At 33.2% G+C, this 23,154-nt stretch overlaps 3 protein-coding genes across 3 annotated transcripts; 1 reads left to right on the top strand and 2 right to left on the bottom strand.

Annotated features, from left to right (window-relative positions):
• Window positions 1–15,282: 15,282 nt before the first annotated feature.
• Window positions 15,283–15,847, bottom strand: LOC133334826 (nucleoside diphosphate kinase 6-like). The gene is made up of 2 exons (XM_061543141.1): window positions 15,603–15,847; window positions 15,283–15,535 (listed from the first exon to the last, which is right to left on the bottom strand). Exons 1-2 carry the CDS (start codon window positions 15,800–15,802, stop codon window positions 15,283–15,285), a joined length of 453 nt encoding a protein of 150 aa, XP_061399125.1. The 5' UTR covers window positions 15,803–15,847.
• A 3,154-nt stretch (window positions 15,848–19,001) lies between these two features.
• LOC133334824 (probable RNA-binding protein 18) lies at window positions 19,002–19,985 on the top strand. Its single transcript, XM_061543139.1, has 5 exons — window positions 19,002–19,071; window positions 19,138–19,213; window positions 19,319–19,437; window positions 19,527–19,619; window positions 19,683–19,985. Exons 1-5 carry the CDS (start codon window positions 19,069–19,071, stop codon window positions 19,983–19,985), a joined length of 594 nt encoding a protein of 197 aa, XP_061399123.1. The 5' UTR covers window positions 19,002–19,068.
• Window positions 19,986–20,214: 229 nt separating this feature from the next.
• On the bottom strand, window positions 20,215–22,334 carry LOC133334825 (small ribosomal subunit protein mS25-like). The gene is made up of 3 exons (XM_061543140.1): window positions 22,194–22,334; window positions 21,920–22,114; window positions 20,215–20,398 (listed from the first exon to the last, which is right to left on the bottom strand). The coding sequence occupies exons 1-3, from the start codon at window positions 22,328–22,330 to the stop codon at window positions 20,227–20,229; spliced, it is 504 nt and encodes a 167-aa protein (XP_061399124.1). The 5' UTR covers window positions 22,331–22,334; the 3' UTR covers window positions 20,215–20,226.
• Window positions 22,335–23,154: the final 820 nt, after the last annotated feature.

Below are 23,154 nucleotides of genomic sequence, written 5' to 3'. Positions count from 1 at the left end.
AGTACACCAATCAGGACCTAATTAAGTACTCTCTGCAAAATTTTGTTTTAATCGGACCAATATTGAGAGTTTGGTGCACTAATTACATTAAATAGGACGAAACTATATATTCGTCCTTGGGTCAAATAAGTCACCTGTGTCAAATTTCATTCAAATCGGATCATAAATGCGACCTGTACTTTGTTCACAAAAATACATGGACGGACAGACAGTCATGCATAAATCGACTCAGAAAGTGATTCTATGCATATTCTCAAAATGAACCATGGGTCTATCTCGTTTCGTTGTGTCTGTTACAAACATATTGCTCATTTGCTGCAAGAGAGGCATAACTCAAAAAATGTAATTTCGAATTAATGATGTACGATTGTTCGCTATAATAAACCTCATGTTGTGTAAAAAATTAATATGAATATCTCTTACCCACTCTAATTGAGAAGCTGTAGAAGTTCCTCTGTCCCATATAAAGTGTGAGTAAATTGAAAACTTAAAACGCATTTTTTTGCAAAATCGCTTTTTTGTGTTACGCCTGTCTCGCAGCAAATGAGCGATATACACAATAGGATCGTTCGTTTACTCAATAATTTGTACGAATTTGTACAAATTATTACAAAATGTTGTTCGTTTACCCAAAATCCCAGTAAAAGGGAGTGAATTGAGAGAGCAGATTTGACAGTTGTGTTACTGAGTATTTGCAAATTCTTACAAGGAAAATTTACTCAGTAAGAATTTTCTTGTACCATCAGCTGATATTTAATCAGCTGTTTTGTTATGTTTTGTAAACATTTTATTTTGATTTTGTATCATTAAATACAAAAATGGATGAAGAAAACGCAAGTATTTAAAAATAAGGTAATACAAGAGTAATTGGCGAACGATTTTTAGGTCCCAAATCCAAACGAAAAAGTGTGCATCCCTAACATGTCTGGAATGTTTGCGCCAATTTGTTTGTTGTTTTAATCAGCTGTGTCGAAGCAATCTTTTTACTGGATGTTGTTCGTTTACTTTTTGCAGTTTTCTCTCTTGAAAAGGAAAAATTCGTATTTACTCTCTGCATATTCTTACTGAGTAAATATTACTGGGAAAGTAAACGAACGAACCTATTGACATAATACCCTGTACCACAGTGTGGTGAAGAGTATAAAAAATTAACGGGTCCATTCTTATACGTTTATTTGTAATTACAATAGACAACGTTGAATTTTTATTTATTTTGTAACCCAAAAAGAAAAAAGTATAAAAATCTGGTAACGTGGACCATTATAAAAAGAGCGGGACTTTTTCATAGATGCTATATCGAAACCTGGGCCCGTATTAATTCGAAAATGTAGACTGAAGCTTTCTGGTTAAGCGTAGAGGGTTTTTGTGCTAGAGGTATGAATTTTGGAAATTTGTACTAGAAGTGTACGAAAATGTCTAAGTGTTACTAATTTTACAGTATTTTGTGGACAAATGAATATATTAGTGTGGAGACTCTAATGTGGACAAAATGTGCTAAATCTTGGAAAGGGAAAAAAGAGCACATTTGAACAGAAAAATAGCGTTTTAAAATAGTCGAGTGAACATGTTTTCCCTATGCAATTGTAAATTTTTGTTAAACAATTTATTCCAACAATTGTTTCAAACATATCTAAGGTAAGTTATTTGACATTCTAGACCTGCATAGCTATTGTTTGAACCAGGATAAATTTAATCAGCCAAGATCTTCCTTATTTTTCAGCTTTATTTTTGATCGATAATAAACAATTTCAAAAAAAAAATGTCCAAATTTGAAATCGAGAATATGTGAGGTCCCCTTAACTAAAAAAATTATTATAAATGTCCATTGCCACACAGAGGTGGGGAACCTTTGAACATGCCCATTAAACACCATATCTTTAGCAACGATTTTCTAAATTTCAAATGGGTTAATAAGACTACGAAATTGACTATAATTTCGCAATATAGTATGAACATTTAGTGTATGTGTTATTGAGTTAAGGAATATTCTAAAAGAGCCGTTTTTGAAAATATTGAGTAGGCGAATGACTTTTCTATTGACCCTTTCGGATACAAATGTGCGGCAGTCAAAGATATAATTTATTTTTGGTCGCATATTGTTTCCAAACTTTTCCTTGATAGTGAAGAACACAACACGTTAGGACTGTGCTAAATGAATGCAATTTGTACTTGTTTTTAATAAATAATGTAAAGTTGGCATCACTTTTTGTGATTGAAGAGCATTCAGAAAAGAGAGAGAATACATACTTAATATTATTTTTTTTTAACATTAGAAAATAACATTTCGTACATTTTCGAAATGTGAAAAGGACACCAATAATTTTATTGCAATAATTTCCATAGAAGTATGCAGTTGTCGCTTTCTTATCATGAAAAGGTATTAGAACAAAAGAGGACAACACTAGAAATATTGTCCATTATCGCGTTTTTTAACAACACATCATGTTTTATTTAACATTGTTCCCTAGAATATATTGGGGATTTTCATATAATAATATATTGGTGATTTTGTATAATTTGGTGGATTTTCAGGGATGTGTGATCATTGCTTAAATTCTAATTGTGATACACATAGACCTATACTTATAATTTTCAGCGAAGTCCAATCAGGACTGTAATCTACGTCAAAATTATTCTCCCCAAACAATATTTGGAAAATATAAAAATTTTTGACTGACAAGAAATAGCAACTAAAATCGATCCTAGTCGTACTTTACAACCAACATCCATTTATCTCCAATCTGTCTTAATTAAACGCCATTGCACTTGTTTTTAATAAATAAAGCAAAGTTGGCATCCCTTTTTTGCAAGAGCATTCGAAAAATGAAGAGAGAGGAATGATCTTCGAAAACAGAATTGGACTGACATTGCTTAAGATAAAACGACAACATAATTTACATTTAATTGTTCGAATCGTGAAAAAGACAACTAATTTCGCACTATAATTAGAATTAAAAAGAAACGGTGATATATAGTTGTCACTTTTATCACATAGAACTTGATTAACGCAAAAGAGGACATAAATAGAGAGATTTTTAGAGTATTTTAAGAATTGCTTTTTTTATTTATCATGGACATATATTTAAATTGTTGACAATACATTACAATTAAAATGCGGTTTTCGATAATTTGGCGATTTTTGAAAACTGCATAGGGTATGTGCCCCCACCTCATAGTATGTTTACATTTAACCGGATTTCGTTAAACCAGTGGGTTTCAATTGTCAATTCCTTTGAATATATGTCAAATAAATGTACATGTCGTTTTAGAACACACTGATAAAATAGGGTTTTTTTTCATGCAACAACATTGTCTATTTGTTTCATCAGTCTTGGAACGTGTTTTCGCAATGCCATTGTAAATGTTTTTTGTTGTAATAGTGTAAAAATCAGTAATCGTTTGCTTTCATTAAAAAAAAAATATAAATAAGTTCCTTGGTATATATCACTTATAACTTCCTTTATGCTTTGATACGGTTTGATCTGTTTTTTTTTTTTTTAATTTTCTAATTTTCGAACATATATGTTTTAAGTAAAAATATCCTTTATTTCTGTTCATTTTTGGCGATTTCATTGCCAACATTTTTAGTAATTTTAACGATTTTATTTGTTTTTTTAGTGGGCAACATTTCTAGAAAGTTTGGCGATTTTATTTGTTTGTTTAGTTAGCAACATTTATAATAAAGATCGAGAGAGTAATATGTTCTCTCTTTCTAATTTACTCTTCCTTTTCTAACTCGAAACAACAGCAAATATTTCCTGTGTATAGTTAACGAACATGTTCCATGCTCAGTGTTGCCGAAAGTGGGCATTTATGCCCAAAAGTGGGCATAAATAATGTAAAATTTAGGACTTGGGCAGATTTTGGGCATATTTTTCGTTTCCGGTATATTTTTTCTCCTATATGTTCAAATGGACCTTAAGCTTTATTTTTGTCTGTAGTTCTGGTCGCTGTAGAGCTCACAACCATGACCCCAACAATGTTTTAATGAAGATCATTTAATATTTGGCCGGTTGCTCCAGAAATTATAGGCCAACTTTTTCCCACTATCAAATGTCGCGCAAACGTTACAAAATATTTAATGTTTTGGTTGAAACCTATAGATTTCTGTAGTGATCGGAAAGTATTTATGGGATAAAATTGACCAAAATCTTTATTAATGTCTAATTCTAATCGCTCTATAGACCATATGTATGATCCGAATACCATGTAATATAACCGGGAAGTGGATCTGGGCATCGAAGAACATAACATTCTATGGTGGACATGTTTTATCCACGAACATATTAAATAAAATCATTTTTACTTTGAAATCATCTCAACTATCTTGACATATGTGGCCGAATATATCAAAATGCTCATATGTGGACAACCATTCACTGAAAATGTATATCCAGTCGTATTTGTGTGGGATATTGTATAGTCAGCCCCTTCCGAATATTCTGCTCCGCTTACTGGTTTCATTTTAGGTCATTCAGTCGGGTTTGCCGACATATATACAACCGCAATCTACGGTTTGCTGTGGTCTATGAAATTACTCTCTAATGCCAAGGTGGAACATTTTTTATTATATTGTGACCGATAATTGACCTAAATTTATATTAAGTATACGTATTAAGGCCTTTCATGTTTAGACTACACAGTATTTACCATTCGGTTTAAAGAGTGCCCTAGAGGCCACATATCCAGATTTGGTAAAATATTACGATGTGCAATCAATGCATGAAATCAATATTTACAACCATTTAAAATGTAGAAGCGTTGACCCCTGGGTTCATCTTCGAACTTAATCTATGTTTGGTAAAAGTAGGTGAAAGTTTGAATGAGACATTCCGTTCAACTGATATTGAATGAACGAATTTTAAAAATTTCGACATTTTTGGGGAACTTGATTTAAATTTGGAAAGAAAATTACTCTATGCTAAGTTTGGATGAAATGGGTTACTTCTTTCGACAGATATCGTCAAAACAGACAGATGGTCATTTGTAAATGGACTCTAAATTTAATCGAATTTGGTCCAAAGACACATGGAGACTAAACGAATATTTCGATGAGGGACTTTTCCGCAACAAAGTACAAACTTTTAAAACAAAGACATTAAACGGCATGTACATTAGAACTTTTTACCGGGTTAACCTACTTTATGAGGATTTATTTGACATATATGCGAAGGAATTGACAATTGAAACCCACTGGGTTAACGAAATCCGGTTAAATGTAAACGTACTATTAACAAAAAAATATTCAAAAATAAAAATTAATTTTGTTATTACTTTTCCCATATTTCCATGCCGCAAAAATGTGTTTTTCAACATTTAAAAAAATTTAGAACAAAAAGGACACTTGCTTTTTATACTTAACGTCAGTGTATACTTTTTCAAATCTTGAATTTTTGGGCATAAATTGTTGATTTTGGGCACTTTTTAGGGAAATTTTGGGCGGAAATAAAATTTTCAAATGGCAACACTGTCCATGCTTGAATTGGTGTGTGTGTTTTGAATTCCTACAAAAGTGTTGTAATGGCGTGTTCAATAAGCTCAAAAGCATCCGTTTTCAGTTAGACACAAAAATGGTTCAGGTTGTGTCCCGTTTCCTGTGTATGTATGGTTAAAAACCGAAGGAAGTGAGTGTGTTTGTAAATGACAATGCAAACAAATGTCTTACTTGTTTGTGCGCAGGGGAATTAATATTGAAGGGGAAATGGAAGCGTTTTCGATCTGATAAAATTGCGCCTTTTTTATATTCGAATAATATTGCAATTCACATATTACTATTCTCTTTTCTCTCTGCCAAGGAAGAGTAAGAAATAGAAAATAAAAAAAACTAAAAACTTCAAACAGTTGACGTCAAACTGTAAAAAGGACGGACGAGTACGGGAAAGTCTAATATTGTGAATTACTCTGAAATTGTGTAAAATCATGTTGTGTGATTGTGTGATATTGTATGCCGTTTTGTTAAGATGTTGCGTGTGTGTGTTTGCAAAAAAGCCTCCAATTACAAAAACTTGTAATCAGTCGGATTTGCGGATTTAGAATTGTCAAAAATTGTTTGTAAACTGTTAGATTTTAACTAAAAACCTATTATCCTTATCATGCCTAGATCAAGTTGGAAGATGTGACCCATTGGTCCACTACTTCGGGTACTCTCCCCACAAAGGATCAACATTTTCAATGTTTCGGATTTTATGTTGATTTATGTTTATAATTAAATTTAAAAGTTTATAAGATATTGACCCTTTGTGATGAAGGTACCAGAACGAGAGGGCAAACGGTTTCCACCTTCGGACTTAATCCCAGCATGGTAAAGACAATAGGTTGTGCAAAGTTTGGTCCAAATGGGACATTCATTTCGCCTAATATTGAATTTAAAAATATCGGCCCTAGGTGTGGGGAGGTACCAGAAGAAGTACACAAATTAGTCCTATATTCGGACATGACTAGGCTTGCTACAGATAATAGGTTGTGCAAAGTTTGGTGCAAATCCGACATTCCATTCACCTGATATTGAATTTAAAAAACTGTATCATTCACGAAAAATCGGACGAAGCTATATATGTGAGCTATATGTAAATCTGAACCGATTTTAACTAAACTTCGCAGACATCAGTCTGGACCTAATTCAATAATCTGTGCAAAACTTTGCCCCAATCGGACAAACATTGGGAGTTTGGTGCATCATTTACATAAAATCGGACGAAACTATATTGAAGCTATACCTAAATCTGAACCGATTTTTTCCAATTTCAATAGGATTTGTCTTTGGGCCAAATAAATGAACTGTGTCAAATTTTATCCAAATCGGATCATAAATGCGACCTGTACTTTGAAACTCACTCAGAAAGTGATTCTATACATATTCCCAAAAGGAACCATGGCTCTATCTCGATTCCTGTTACAAACAAATGCACAAAGACATAATACCCTGTGCCACAGTGTGGTGAGAGGTATAAAAAATTGGCTGCAATTATAAATATTTGTTTCTCATTGGGCGAAAATCGTTCTTACTAAAATTGCCAATATCACTACATGATAATGAATAGTCCTAATACCCCTAATTTACCTTATTCTTTATTTATGTTCTCAGATTTATGTTCTCTTATTTTTTATTTTATGTTCTCAGAGGGTGGAAAATTTTCTTGCCAAAATTTAGAAATATCGTCTATCTTTCGAAAGCTCTAATTTGACATTTATTTTCTAACAGAAACAATGGTCTGTATTGTATGTATGTACGTACCTACGTATTGCTAAAGAACACTTTGGAAGGAAGTGGTATTGTTGCATACACAGCCAAGAATTTGCAAGCATAGAGCGTGAAAATGCTTGGCTGTATATGCAACAATACCTCGTAGTTGAAACATGTTGTAGCCAACATGTCGTTGGGATATTCAAGATGTCTTCCCTTTCTAATCAGAAACAAACAAAAAAGTATCCAAGTATTTTTTGTTTCCAGTATATTGCTACACACATATTGTATGTTGGTATGTGTACGAATGACATTGCAATTATTGGACAAGTCCTGGAATTCGCAACTAACCTCTCTCAGCTATAAATATTTCCTTCTTCTGCTCCCCAAATATCCCATAAAGCTCCCCCTCAAAAAAAATCTCTTCAAGTTTTTTTATGCCTAGGGCCACTAAGCATTGTTGGGGTAATGTGAGCATTTTTGAATTGATAAAATTGCGCCTTTTTATATTCGAATAAATGTTTCGGGGGTCTATTGCTATTCCTTTTACACAGCCTTAATCCCCAGGAGGATTGTGAAATAGAAAATCGAATTGTGACAATCAGTTTCGTGTCGGACTTTAAAATGAACGGACGTGTCGCGGAAAGTCTAAAATATTTGCGGACGGGAATGCAAAAAAGAAAAACAAATCGATACTGATATTGATCAGTGCCGCTTTGAAAAGTTTATACCCTATTTGGAATATTAAAAGAAAAATATAGACTTTTAACGCAGTAGGTAACTTCGTAAATCCTGCACTGGGTGAGTAAATTTTTAATGATAATTATTTATATTTTATGCTGAAAAAATGTCGGTTCATTTTTGTTCAGTGGTATTGTGTTCCGTTTGTTAAGATATTGCGTGTGTGTGTTTGGAATTTATGTACTCATGAAAACAAAGCTTTCCCAGGTTGGTTCACTTCTAAGCTTACGTTGATAGGTTTTACCAAAAAAAATTTTGATCTTGTGGAATCTAATTTAAGATGGAGACTTTAAAATAAAGTGACAAATTTATGGATTTCCACCACTCTGTAGTATTTATTTCAAACATATGGTTTAAATCTCGACTATGTTATTAGCGAAAGCATGCTGAGGATACACAGTTAATATTTGTTTCCAAAAGAGGTCGCTACATCATATATTTTGTTTGTGACAACATCAATCAATGATTTTTAAGAGTTTTTGGAAAAAGAGAGTTATTTTTCAAAAAAAATGGTTCATATAATTTAATGTTTGAAGATTATTTCATGCAAATTTTTACCGAAACTTCGCCTTAAATAGTAACTCCATTTAGTGGAATTTTGGCATACTCTCTTATATTGGATATTCATTCATGTGTTCGGCTTCAAATCGGACCTTCTTTTCATCTAGTATTGAATTTTTAAATATTGAAACTTTTAAACTTTTTGTAGGAGAGTTGCCAGAAGCAGTGTACCGATGGGTCTCATCTTCGGACATTGTCTATGTTTGGAAAAAGTATTACGATTTGCAAAGTTGGGATCAAATCGGGCATATCATTCGTTTGATATTGAAGTAACAAATGTTCAAATTGTTGACACTTTGTGGGGGAGGTACTAGAAGGAGTGGATCGATGGGTCCTATCTTCGGACTTGATCTTGCCAAGATAAAAATATTATGATGTGCAAAGTTTGCATCAAATGCGGCATTCCATTTGTTTGACATCGAATTAAGAAATTTTCAAAATAAATTTGTGGGAAAGGTACCAGAAGGTGTGAAAGGTATTACGATTTGCAAAGTTTGCATCGAGTCGGACATACCATTCGTCTAATATTGAATAAACAATATTTAAAAGTAGGGTTCTTTGTCGGGGAGGTACCAGAAGGAGTGGACCGATGGGTCCCATCATCAGACCTAATCTAGGATTGGTAAAAATATTACGATGTTTAAAATTTAGGTCAAATCGAACATTCCATTCGCTTAATATTTGATTTATAAAAATTGAAAATGTTGACCCTTTGGGGGGAGGAACTACAAGGAGTGGACCAATCAACATTATACAGTCATTGTTAAAATGTTAGGTTCTGCAAAGTTTAGTTGAAATGGACAATCCGTTCGCATTATATTACAAAATAAATGTTCAGAAAAAAGGAAGAGTGGACCGATATTCGCCATCTTCGACTTGAATTTAAGTTTGAAAGAAATATTACGATTTACAAAGTTTGAATGGAATTGGTTACTCCCTTCGAAAGTTATCGTGCACACCAGCTAGATAAATACGGAAGAGCATTTGTAAATCGGCTTTGGTCCAAAGAAACATGGCATCTAAAAACAATATAATGATGAGGCATGTTTTTGCCGTATCGAAGGGTATATACAATTAGCCATATTGCTGAGCGTACAATGACTTGGCCAACCCACTAAATACTGTCTGTACGAACCATAATAGAGCTACTTGGCTAGCACACAAATATCGCAGGCTTAACGTGAAAAGGCAATAAGTCCACTTTTTCTAGAAATTGAGATTTTAATAATGACATGTTTAATAAGTAAAAATACATAAATTTTGGAAACAAATCTACAATTACCAAGGCGCTAAGTCCAATTTATTACATGCCTCTGGCTGTTTTTTGTCTCTCCGGTAAGATTTTAAAAGACGGACTTATAGCCTTTACATGGCTATCGCCATCGATATATGGTCCAATTGATTCCTATAGTTTTTTGGCACAATACATACATGCCCAAAAACTATAGGTATTGATTTTGGCAAAATCTTTGCATACAACGAAGTCCACCAGTTTGTGTAATCTTTTTCATGTAAAATAAGTTATTTAGATTGAAATAGAAACAAATCAAAATATTTAAACTAATTTTTTTTATTATTATTTTTTTTTATTTCAGATTCAACAGTTTAAATATGGCAAAAATCATTTGCAATTTAATTGTGACGTGACGAACATAATCATTAAAATCAAAAAACCTGATATTAAAACGCAATCTGCTTTTGTTTCTAAGTAAGGATTTGCAAGGAAAAACAGAGATCTAATAGTAAAAACTCTACAAAAGAAGTGTGTGTACTAATAATAAAAAAATTGTGTCATATTTAAATCACCATCTCAAAATACCACTAAAAAGTGCTTAGAAATCCACCAAGCACTTTCAAAATTTTCATAATATCAACCAAAATGACACTGTGCTAAAAAATATTTTATAAAAAAAATTATAAAATTCTTTACAAACTTCAATTGGTTCCATTTCATTGATGGGCTGCAATTTGTTGTAATAATTAACGAGTAGTTCAAACTGTATTATAATCAACTGTGCCACACAGTAAATTTTGCATAGCTCAACTTCTTCGTCTCTCTCTCATTTACAAAATGTTGATCAAGAAAATCAGAATCCAAATCAATCATGCACCATGAAAAAAGATGCAATTTTGTTGTAATACTCAACGAGCAATTCAAACGGTACTATCATGTGACGTCATCAAAAAATACCTGCGTAAATTTTGCATAACTCCAAAATAAGCTCCACTTCTTCATCTCTCTCATTTACAAAATGTTTGTCAAGAAAAGCAGAATACAAATCAATCATGCACCCGTTAGAAAAGACGCAATTAATGGAAATCAATCAATCAAAATTAATATGCATTAAAAAGTGAACAATTACTAAAAGCATCTTCAATTAAAAAAACGAACGAAATAAAAAAGAATTGCCATTAAATCATAATTTCAATCAATCCAAATTTTGAAGAAAAAAAAAACTACACAATTAATTTGAAAGTTATAAAAATTAACATTTTTTATAAAATATATCGTTGTTTTTTCGGTTTCGGTTAATCGTCGTCCTCTAATGTTTTAAGTGATCGCGAGTGAAAAGTGTTTCGGTTTCGGTATCGTTCCGTTGGTAAAAAATATCTTAGAAGTGCCGGTTCGGTTTCGTTATAAAGTGCCGTGATTCGTCTCGTTATAATATCCGTGTTAGAACCCTTGTGCTTATAAAGACATTTATGCCCGTTCGATTTGAAAACAAAAACCATTTATTTAAATTTTAATAACCAAACAAGAATTCGCAGCTATAACATACACATCACTTCTCAAATAAATTCACAAAAATTTTGCTTTGAACTTGGTGACAGTAATAATCTTGCATATAAACAATATGACTATTAACTAATCAATTGACATTAAAATTTTGGGACCAACTCTCCATTCAACTAAAGAAATCATTCATATTTTCCGGTGAACTATCAAGTAAGTAAAACAAAATTTAATCAACTCCTTACTATATTTCATATATACAAATATTATAAAACCAATAACCAATAATTGTTGGACGGGGCAGACCATATGATACTCTACCCAACTACCACTGGACATGAACATTCTGCGAAGCTAAACCTCTAGCCTGTTATCGTTTCACAATACTAGCATTCACTTGTGTGATAGTGGTAGTAATAAACCATATCGAAATATGTAAATCCCTTTACAAATTTTAGAATATTTCCCATATCTGTCCTCTCAAACCGATATAATTGATATCAGTCCAAGGATACTCAGGTTAGAAAATTCAGCTCAGATATTCAACAAACAGAAAGTATTAAGGAATGTCAGTTCGCAATGCAAAAATACAGTGGCATCGGTTAGAAAATTCACAAAGAATCGTATAAATAACTATTAGATAGACCTACAAAAAAATCGACCAATATTTATTTTTTATATAGAGATGCCTTACCTAGTGAGAACTCAAAATATCAAGTTAGAGCCAAATCGATTGAAAAACTTGCCCGAAAAATATCAAAAATCGAGGATCCCATGATGGACAGATGATAAGTACTTTCTGATTGAAATATTTGCCATACAACAAAGAGAAGCCATAATACAAACTTACATTCAATTTGCTTCAAAAAATTACGCAAAATAACGAATAATAAGAGTACCAATATATTGGGCCTTTCCCGAAACTTTGTAATTGTTGGTAGAAAGATTTTCCACCCAATGATAATCAGCCATAATACTCGAGGAAGGCCAGGTCGCGGATAGTTTTTAAATGTTTACCATATTCAGTTTTCATTTTTTTATATTTTAAATTCGCTATAGGAGTACCCATCTGTCCATAGGAGAAAGTCTTAAATCCGCGGTCGAAGGCCGGCCACCCACATATACTATTCTAATTGAAAGAGATTTTGTCACGTAGTTGAAGTTGGCATCTGTCTACAGGAGAATGTCTTAAATTTCCAGCCGAAGGGCTGCGACCCACAGATACTTGAATTTAAATGAACATAGTCTTAGAAAGTATGGACTTTTTTGATAACATAATTACATTTTATGTGAAATTACGTGATATTTTGAAAAATTTTACTGGATGTTGTCTGTTATCTTTTCTCGTTATTATTGCAAAAGAGAATAAAATGAGTAAATGTTGCTGGAAAAGTAACCAGGCACAACTAATATTGATGGGAATAGTAGCAATGTAAAGTGCAAAATTGCATTTCTGTATTTTAACGGTCTCTATCGCCATTTCTACATATGGACAGACCGGCATTAAGTTTCTAACCATTAATATACGTACTTTTTGGAATGACAAATTTAATATACACTTCACCATATTATGGAGGATATAAAACTATGCGATATCCTTATAAGGGTGCTATTCCAATTAAATGCAACAATTATATTTCCTCTAATAGCACAGCGATTTAATGTAGGCAGAGTAGATACTCTTGAATTTCAAAACATACGAAACTAATTCTGCATTTGTTATTATATCAGCTATACTATTTCCATACAATAGGTAGACGGGACAGTCGATGGGTCATAGACACTTCTGATCGCCCTTAGTCATTGCAATTTTGTTGTTAACCATGTCTTGGTACAAACAATAACAAGACTTTCTAAAAATGTAATATTTCTCTAAAATTTCAGAAACTGTACACCAATAATTTTCTTCCTTCCAAATTTCACATTCCATCTTTGTCCACTTATCACAGCCTTACTTGCCCAATTACTTTTCATATATTTGATATCAAAACCGACTTATCCATTTCGAAAAGTGATACACATACCAAAGTTGAAGATGCAATCGCCGTTTAGTACTATTCGCCCTAAACTACAGTCAACATCGTTTATAATAACACCGTGTTTAACCACATATCGGTTGAGCCTCTAAAGAAGTTCTGAAGATTAAATAGCGAACAATTTCACCGGCCCTTAACCGTAGCTATAACCGATTTTGACTGTACTTGTTTTAATCCCAGCACCAAATTTCAAGATACCCATTTCCATCCCATTCCAAAATGACACTTTTATAGTGACTTCCTTCTCAAGCTCCATAGGTTAACCAAATCCAAAATGAACGAACGAAGTACACATTTCAACACCAATCTCCTTCAATACTAAAAACCAATTTACACATCGACTTTCAATAAGCTAGCTTGTTTCGTTCACTCAGTTCCAAATGTACTAATTATAGTGTCATAGCACGAGTCTTCAAAACAGCGTCCTTCATACTTTATTTGAGAAATATCGACCTATTACACTAAATTTTGTACCTTTTAGTTCTTTCTCGAAGATTACATAATTCCAGCTTGGTAACATTTATCACCCTTTGAGAGCTTTGTTCCTTGACCCCAGCACGCAACGAGTAATCCCCATACAAAATTGTAAGATAGCAAATTTAATATGGTTCGTCCACGAATATCTAGAAACCATTTAATACAAGCACTCTACAGTCGACCTGTGACGTTCGTTATTATTAATGTCACCATATATATAGTCGCTTTATATTTCCATTAAACAATTGTTTAATGGTTTTCCATTAAACAATTACCTCCTGCACTGTGGGTACAAATGTGAGGATACCTACGGAAAGAAATTTCTATGATATCTTAATTGTTTCCTATTTCTTTCCTTTAAACAATTTTTAAAAAAATACGAGCCCCCCAACATCTTGCTATAAAATACTCCAACATCATTCCCATTTCCTCCTCCATATACCCTCTATCGCATCATCATTACCACGTCCAAAAAATGCTGATTTTATTCTGCAGCTGTTGTTGTTTTGGTAGCCCCACGGTTTTCACATAATGGACTGATGTGACAGTTCGTATTCTCAAGATCTATTATTGCACTTGTAGTTGGAAAGAGTAAACGTATCCTTGTCTCAAACGAATAATCGTTCACCCAATGTCAACTGTACTAAATTTAGTATAATTTAGAATTTTTCGTAGACCCATTAATACACATTTCCAAAACAATTTCATTACTTGCCATCTCCTACTAAAGCACGAGCTCCATACGTTAAACAAATCTTAAATTAACCAAGATCAACCCTATATACTAATTCACATAACAAATCTAAGTATGTTACATCTTTTCGTTTACGCTGTATCAAATATCCTAATTTAAATGTTCTTATATCAAACCTAAGCTTCCACAGCATTTCTTATACCTAATATCTAACCCTAGTACACTAAATTTAGTATAATCTTGTTCTGGCAATATACTCCTGATTACAAATTGTCAGAACAATTTCCTTATCAAAATCCTATACATCAACAGTGACCCTAATAACAGATTTCAGACTTCCTGAAATAACCTCCTTATCTCGGTCAAAATTTTATGTGTTAATCTACCCAATACCAACGGAAACACATTTATTATAAATGCGAATCAATATTGCTTGTAGTATAAAATTTAAAAATTCTGACATTAGATTTACATTATTTATGTTAGTCATGATCTCTTATACATATTGTTTTACATGGTCCCCCAACGATCGTTATGTGTATATTCTCACAGAACTAATCGAAAATAAATCAACTTTGCTAAACCACTGCATTTCTCCATTGTGGATGCCACTATAATTCTTCGGATCATTTGAGGTGAAGGGATCCCACCTTGATATAATTATTTTAGTATTATTGAATTTTACAATCGAACTGCTATTCTTCATAAATAAGTTTGATATGGACTTCTTGAAGAAATTGAGAACATTTTTCAATTGATTCCCGTTTCATTTTATGAAATAACGACTCCTCTTATGGCACTTAACACTTTAATTATTGCAAATAGTATAACTTAAAACATAACAACAAATAACAATTCATCTACTCTTGTCCAAAGCATCCAGTGCTTTTGATATATTAAATTCTGGAAATAATATTGATATTTCCCTTGTAGCGGATTCAATACTATCTGAACCATGGCAGGCGTTGCGAGTGTCCGATAATCCATATAGGGCCCGAATACAATCAGGATTCGAATAAATTGCCTTGTACACTTTGGTGGGACCCATTAAAGAACGCCACTTAGAAATGCTATCCGCTGATTGTAGAATTAAGGCATATGATGGACCACTGGAAAAGATAAAAAACAAAACAATTATTCCATTATAATTAAATTATTTACATTCTTAAGACTTACCTTCCCATAAAGGTGGTCAGTCGATTATAAAAGAATTTCCCCTTATGCTCAGCATAGAATTTTTCCGACAAATGTTTCGTAATGTGAACTTCTTTGGATTCCAGTACTTGGAAATTGTCTTTTATCAATTCCAGTAAATGGCGCAACGCCACTGTATTACGTACCACATGGGGTTTAATTAAAGCTAATGTGATTTCCATTATTGTCCGATATTTTCTAATTCTAATCCTTAAACATTTAATTTAGATTTTCCAACCCAACGTGGGGGGGTGTTATTTTTCCTTTGTTATTGTTCTGATTATTTGTTATGATATTGGTTTTTGTTGTAAATTTACACAGCTGATCATTTGACGTTTATTCACAGAGCATGTTTATGCAGCTAACAGCTACCTTACAATAGCCTGTATGGCAAGTGGCAAACATTTACATTGTACTGAATTTCGTTACCAAGTAGATTTAAATTGTCAATTGCGTTGAATATTTGACAATTAAATCATTATAACCCGCTGAAAAGTTAAAATGTACATGTCATTTACGATTTATCAGTAAAGTAATTACGAAGTGTACTGTATATTTCGATTGTCTGTCGATATATACAGATGGTTCAAAGATGGAAGGAGGCACATGTGCCGAATTTTTCTGTGAAGAATCTTCAATCAAGAACTCATAGAAGCTAAGTAAAAATAGTAGCGTTTTTTTCAAGCAGAGATTTTAGCAATACTTAAAGCAGCGGTTTTAGTTAAGGAACTGTGTACTAGTGACTCGGTACTGGTGACTATATTCAAACGGCACTTAAAGAAATATAGGGAAGTTCATCATTCCAAAATCGCTCTGCGGAATATACGGCATTTTGTTGCACTTTTTTAGATCCAGATCATAGTGACATTAAGGGAAATAAAGTAGCTCATGAGCTTGCTCGACATAGATAGCAGTCAATCGATTTAACAATTGATGATACTGTTAGACCTAAACTTAGCTAATGTTTGGGAAATCCGCTATTTTTACGAGGAGAAAGTAACAATAAGATGAAATGTGGAATATAGATATACACCATAATTTCTAAACATAGATCGGAACCATTAATTTCTACGCATAGAAAAGAGATAAGGACAATCATAGGGATCATAACAGGTCACTGCAGAATCAGATGTCTTTTTTTCAAAATGGGAGATTAATGTAAATAATTTACAGTCCATATCGTTTAAGCGTATCCAAAAGTTTCGAACAAATCCTGACGTTTATTTAAAATCGAAATTATTTTGGTCTTTGCATCTTCATATGTAATTTTATTTTGTCTCGACTTTGTGATCCTTGGGCATTTCATTGAATCACCATTCTTAAGGTGTAACCAATGCATCTCCTTTTCCTAGATTTAGTCTTCTTTTGTATGAGTGTCGGACCTGGTTGGACCACATAAACCTGCATATGATTCTCAGGCATTTATTTATGAATACCTGTAGTTTTTGCGTGATAGACGAGTCAGTTTTGAAGCGTAGAATCTATTTTATACATGCTTCGAATATTTTATGGTCGGGTTTTCTAGATATATGTGAACTTTTCTTCTCCCTAGATAGCAACAGCTATCAACGTATTTAATTGCCATGTAGCACAATGTTCATTGTACTTATGTTGCTAATTTCCAATGTTCTACTTTTCTTGATATTAATCTCAAATCCAAAATTGCGAGCTAGTTTTTCAAGGATTTCTAATTATTACTGCATGTTCGATATCCTGTGTTAGAAAGATCAGATATCACCCATTCTCAAATTGTAGTAAAATACCTCAAATTATGTTTCTTTTCTGGGAGCAGATTTCATTCATTGTTTGGTGACGGAAGACATCCTTGCTTTACTACCAAGTTGTTGAGAAACGGTAGGTTGAGAGTTCTGAATTTGGTCGGATGGTGTCGAAGACTTTCTTAAATCCCTCTGGTGGTCACGTTAACTCTCGAAGGGAGTAAACTTCATAATATTTATTTCAAAATTAGTTTAAGTTCGAGGATGGGGAATATCCGTCCACTTGACACCTCCCCAACAAAATAGTCAGAAATGTGGCAAATAACCTCCGCAATCCCATGGTCAAGCATTCTTTTCTTTGAATGATTCTTTATACCCCCAGCCTTATGGCTAATGAGGGTATATACAGTTTGCTACAGCAAAAATGTGCCTCATCGAAAAATTGGTTTCAGACCCCATGTTTCAAACAATTAGTATCCTATTTACAAATGTCCGTCTGGCTCTGGAAGGGAGTAAACGATTTCATCCAAACTACTTTAAGTTCGAAGATGAGGATTATCGGTCCACTTTTTCTGATACCTCCTCCACAAAATGGTCAAAATTGTGCAAAAAATTAATTTTTTAATATCATGAGAACGAATTATCTGATCTGTATCAAACATTGTACAACCTATTATTTTTACCATTTTTACCGACGGTCCCCTCCTTCTGGTACCTCCCCACAAATGGTAAACATTTTTAACATTTATAAACGCAGTATCAGGCGAATGTAGAAATGCTACTTTTAATGGTGTTTCTACACGATATGTATTTTACATATGTGCTGTCACTTTTTTACATATGGAAATCGAACTCGTCATGTGAAACATACGGAAATTTCAATGTGTCAAAACGATATGCAATTACATATGTATTTTTTTCCGAATAGGACGCGCTCTATTTTCGTATGTGAAACATAAGGAAATCAGCTGTTTGAATGAAACACATTGTTGGAAGAAAATATTTCAATTGCAATTCAAAAAAAAAGGATGAAAAGGCAACAATTACAAATTATTATTTCGTTTGTAGGTGTTTAATAAAAAAAAAATGATGTTGATTTAAGAAAAAAATAAAAGTGTTTTTTTGTTTATAGGTTATGTCATATGTAAAATACATATGCCGATTTGAACACAAAAATAAATGTTTTGTGTACACTGCTAATTTTGACACACATAAGGAATTACACATGGATGAAATAAGTGACAGCACATATGTAAAATACATATCGTGTAAAAACACCATAACAAAACTTCGCACGACCTATAATTTTACCTATCCTAGACCGCTTCTTTTGGTACCTTCCTCACAAATGGTCAAAATCTTCAATATTTATCAATGCAGAATCAGGGTTAAGTAACGAATAAACCGAGAAAACATATGGTTAATAAACCCAACTTGTTGTGTATATTTATTTCTTATCTGTCGGAAGATGCCACTACACACAGAGTTGCGTTTTTTTGTTATTCACCTCATGATAGCATACCTTGAATTTTTTCCTTACATAAACCTATTTTAAGTATACAAGACTAGTAATGAGTACCCTTATTGCACAGTTCAACTTCTATACACCATGTGATCAACCTTAATACTGTGAAAAGATATCGCCATCTGGCAACTTCAGTGCAAGTGACATTTGACCATATATCAGTGTGTGTGTATTCATAGCCTATGATTGTAGCATTTACGCGAAAATGGTAAATATTAAAATATTATTTATTAATTTTTGTGATATTTAAATCATTAACTATCCAAATTTATAGGCCTCCACAAGTACTACATCCACAACCGATGATCGACGTATATGGGTTGGCAATTTAGATCCCAGATTAAGCGAGTAAGTAGAAGCACTAAATTTGGCTTGTTGTTGTTTGATGTGTGTTCATCAAGACCCTCAGAAGCTAATTGCAAACATTTCATTCTTTTCATTTTCGAAATATGGGTTTCACCTCCTGAAAGTTGTGCAAAAATGTGGCGAAATAGAAAAATTTGATATGCTCTTCCACAAAGGTGGTCCCCTACAGGGGCAATCTAGGGGTTATGCATTTGTTACCTTTACCAAGGTGAGTAAACAAACAGTGACATATGTTTGATGGCATTGGACTTAATTTACATCTGGAAATTTCTTTTGGTTTCTGTTGCACATTTTTAGTCCAGTTCAGCTATGGTGGCATTGGAAAAATTAAATGGCCATATGATTTTAAATCGTCCTATTGCCGTGAGATTGGCCAAAAATATAAATTATGTAAGTTGAAATCGAATTAATTTTAAATTTACAAATCTTAACAATTTACCTTTTACTTTTTAGGACGAATTTGAACGACCCAAACCGAAAATTGAAATCCCCGCATTGGGCACGGGCAAACGTGAAGGCAAAATAACACGCGAAGAAGCCATAAAAGCCATCGAACAAAAACTCAAAGCCATCGAATCTCAAGGTGATGATATTGATTTCAGTCAACCCACCGCCGGCCCTGTTATACCTCTCATACAAAAATATCAATTCAATAAGGATCGTGATGCCAAAACTGCATCAGCAACACAACGTCGACCATATCACAAAAGCAGTTCCGGCCCCTATAGTAGACATCAAAGACCAAAACGAAGATAGAAGTAAAAGCAAAATGTTGTTGTTCTCGTCACAACACACACCGTACTTATAGTTCAAAAGAAAAAATGTATCGTTTTTATATTTCCATCCATTTATTTGTGTATTTTTATCTCATTCACCTCATAACGCAGACTACCTTAAAACAAAACTCACAGCATAGAGTTAACTCGTAACAAAAGAAAAACTTGAAGCTAATAAAAAAACGTAGCAAAATTAAATGTTTTAAAAACGTAACGTAAATTTATTTGGGAGCAAAAATATGTTTTCCACGCATATGATCGGGTAGCTTAACTAATGCTGGGCAGGGTACTTGTCCGGGAATTTCACAAATGCAGTGACGATTGCAACCGTGACCAAAGTTGGCGGGATTGTCTTTACTCTCGGCCAAACGTGCTTCGGCATCCAATTGTTCTCTGTAAAGAATAACAAATATTGATTAATTATAGGTTCAGTTTAAATTAAGTTTAAAAAAAAGTTCAGTCAATTGCTTATAAATATTCGTTCATTCCGAGAAGTCGGGACCAAATAACATAGAAAACAATAATGCCTGATAAATTTGTATAGTATATTATGTATATAACGATTTATACATTTCCGTCAGTTGTAGCAGCCTAATGACTTTAAAACAATGAGCTCAGGTGACAGATGTGGGCCGAGGACTGGGGTCGTTTCGAATTGTAGACCCTTCTGTCTGTCTCTTGTAATCACTATAATCTCTATACAAACAGATCGCCAAAATGTTGCATAAAATTGTCAGTATCGGTCCAATTTTCGGGTAGCCCCTATATAAAGGTATTCCAAAATTTTCGCTATTTTGGATTATCATTTGATACAAAAGCACTCTAATAAAAATGATCAATATCGGCCCACATTATGGGTTAGTCCCGTTATAAAAATACCCTCAAAATATCGGGATCTTGAGGATTTCGTTCAAGTTTTTCAATCGAATTAACTGTAATCTAGTATTTCGGATCCTAATTGGGTGCCAAATCTGGTCGATCTGTAATCTTGAATAGTTTCCAATACATTAATGTAAATACTCTTTGTAGTAGACCGGTTGACCTTTTTTTACTCCGAGAACTCCCTCCTGACGTGTCTGAGTACAAAATGACTAATAATGATTGTTTCCGTAAAAACCAAACATCCCGTTTTGGTCTATTAGATTTTTGAAGAGACATCTTGTCAAACTTCTAGTACAATTGAATATGCTACTGATGGCAGGAGATCTACAAGGTTCGCTCTATAATAATCATAGTTTCCAATAAATCAATGGGGGTAATTTTCGTAACAGAACTTCGGATCTAGAGGGTCCATTTTGTATTCCAGAACCTATTGCCCGGCGTGCCTGGGTCTTAAATGCCCTGGATGATTGTAACAGTAACACCGAAGCATCTTGTTTTGGTCTATCAAAGTTTTGAAGATACACATTTTCTATGTTGTGGTATGATTGAATAGGTTTCCATTGTGTTTCCATAGTTAACAATAGACCAGCATATAGCTTTATAAGTTGACAAAAAGGGGTTTATTTATCTTTTTCCCAAGAGCTTCTGAGCTGGTCCCTGGTGCATGACTATCAAATGTGACCCCTAGTACATTGGTTTATTAGTGGATGGGATTCTGGATCGATTGAAGAGCACATTATGGGGTAGCTCTGGTGCTGGTGAATATTTTCAGCCTAGACGCCATAAACGAACAATCACCCACGTACGGGATAATTTTTGGTGAAAGAAAGATTCACAATTTTGTCTATGACCCCATATGATTGTACCGTCAATTCCTAATTTACAGAGTTTCAGATGTTTTCCTTTTGTTGCTTTTAACCGGCTTATTAGATACAACTTCTAAACTTGATCAACATAAATTAAAATTCTCTTTATGAAGTTATACTTTTATATATACCACAACCGATCTCTTTGTTCCAAATTTATACTCACTTCGTTTTGCCGACAACCTTCATTAGATGATCCATAATTTCATGACGATTTTTGCTATCAATATCAATCAAAATATCACGACCATCCTCGAAATAACAACGAACAAATGGGGATGGTGTCATATTTTTGAATGTAACAACTTGGACTGCAGGATTTTTATACTGGACTTGGGGTATATTCCAAAATACGAAATCACTGCAAAAAATAAATACAAAATAACATAATTTCAATTCATTGTAGCCGCTTGTAGCACCGCTGTTACGTATCAACTTACCGGGCACCATCATGATGTTCGCCATAGGTATTATAATTGACGCTGAAGATTTTCACTTTATCCTTCAATACCAAGCGGCCAGCATTTAAGTATTCCAAAGTACGACGAATCGGGGCTCTACCTTTCATAAACGACATCTTGACTGTGTGGTTTTTATTAGTTTTATTAATGAATTAAACAAAAACCGTAGAATGGAGTTATGTTCACACAAAATGAGAAAATGTGAGACAAGGTGATTTTGTTATGCAGTCAGCTGTTTGTATTTGACAGTTTAATAACAGCTGTGTGGGGGCTAAATTGTGTTTTTGTGTGTGGCAATGCCATTGTTTTTACATGTTTCGACTGTTACATTTTTTGTACTTTAGTCATCACAATAGAAATTTAGAAAACGCATTAAAGAATATTAATTTGATTCCATTAAAAAAAAAAAAAAAAATTATCCCATTAAAACAAATTATAATTGTAGTTTTTGCAAAAAATTAGGCTGGAATTCAGCCTGACTATTTTGCAAAAACAAAATACAAATGGTATCCCATTTGTACACTATTATAATTTTTGTTTTAAAAATAAATATTATTGTGTAAAATAACTGTGGAAATATATACTCTGTTCCAAAACTGGCAACAATCTTCAATTATAAATTTATCTTTTATAAATTTATCTTTGTGTTTATTTGACATTTTTTCAACACAAAACTAATATCAATATTTGATAGTACACTTGATTCAGACTATTGTTGTTTTGTTTTCATATTTCGAGAAGAACGACATTTTCGACGACATATCATGTGACAATTCCATAAATTTCGTCAACGAAATTGTCACGCAAGAGAGTATTTTCTTCTGGGTAGTATTCAAAACAATACACATGCATACACAAAATATGTATTTTGATTTGTTGGAACAAGCCACATTGAGAAAAAATTGTAATCAGTTGGTAGCTCTTCCCTACCTTGTAATAA

Source organism: Musca vetustissima, unplaced genomic scaffold, assembly GCF_032173495.1.
Source record: "Musca vetustissima isolate MV318-11 ecotype Yass unplaced genomic scaffold, APGP_CSIRO_Mvet_v1 utg29627, whole genome shotgun sequence".
NCBI lineage: Eukaryota > Metazoa > Arthropoda > Insecta > Diptera > Muscidae > Musca > Musca vetustissima.
This window is presented reverse-complemented; position numbering and strand designations above follow the sequence as displayed.

What these genes read in the sequence shown, in the direction of transcription:
- LOC133334825 (XM_061543140.1), bottom strand. Translation starts at nt 22,330, where the DNA reads ATGTCGTTTATGAAAGGTAGAGCCCCGATTCGTCGTACTTTGGAATAC. An exon ending in GAACATCATGATGGTGCCCG is followed by an intron (nt 22,115 to 22,193) that starts GTAAGTTGATAC and finishes TATTTTTTGCAG; the next exon opens with TGATTTCGTATTTTGGAATA. An exon ending in AAGGTTGTCGGCAAAACGAA is followed by an intron (nt 20,399 to 21,919) that starts GTGAGTATAAAT and finishes TATTCTTTACAG; the next exon opens with AGAACAATTGGATGCCGAAG.
- LOC133334826 (XM_061543141.1), bottom strand. Translation starts at nt 15,802, where the DNA reads ATGGAAATCACATTAGCTTTAATTAAACCCCATGTGGTACGTAATACA. An exon ending in CTGACCACCTTTATGGGAAG is followed by an intron (nt 15,536 to 15,602) that starts GTAAGTCTTAAG and finishes TATCTTTTCCAG; the next exon opens with TGGTCCATCATATGCCTTAA.
- LOC133334824 (XM_061543139.1), top strand. An exon ending in AGATCCCAGATTAAGCGAGT is followed by an intron (nt 19,214 to 19,318) that starts AAGTAGAAGCAC and finishes CGAAATATGGGT; the next exon opens with TTCACCTCCTGAAAGTTGTG. An exon ending in CATTTGTTACCTTTACCAAG is followed by an intron (nt 19,438 to 19,526) that starts GTGAGTAAACAA and finishes GCACATTTTTAG; the next exon opens with TCCAGTTCAGCTATGGTGGC.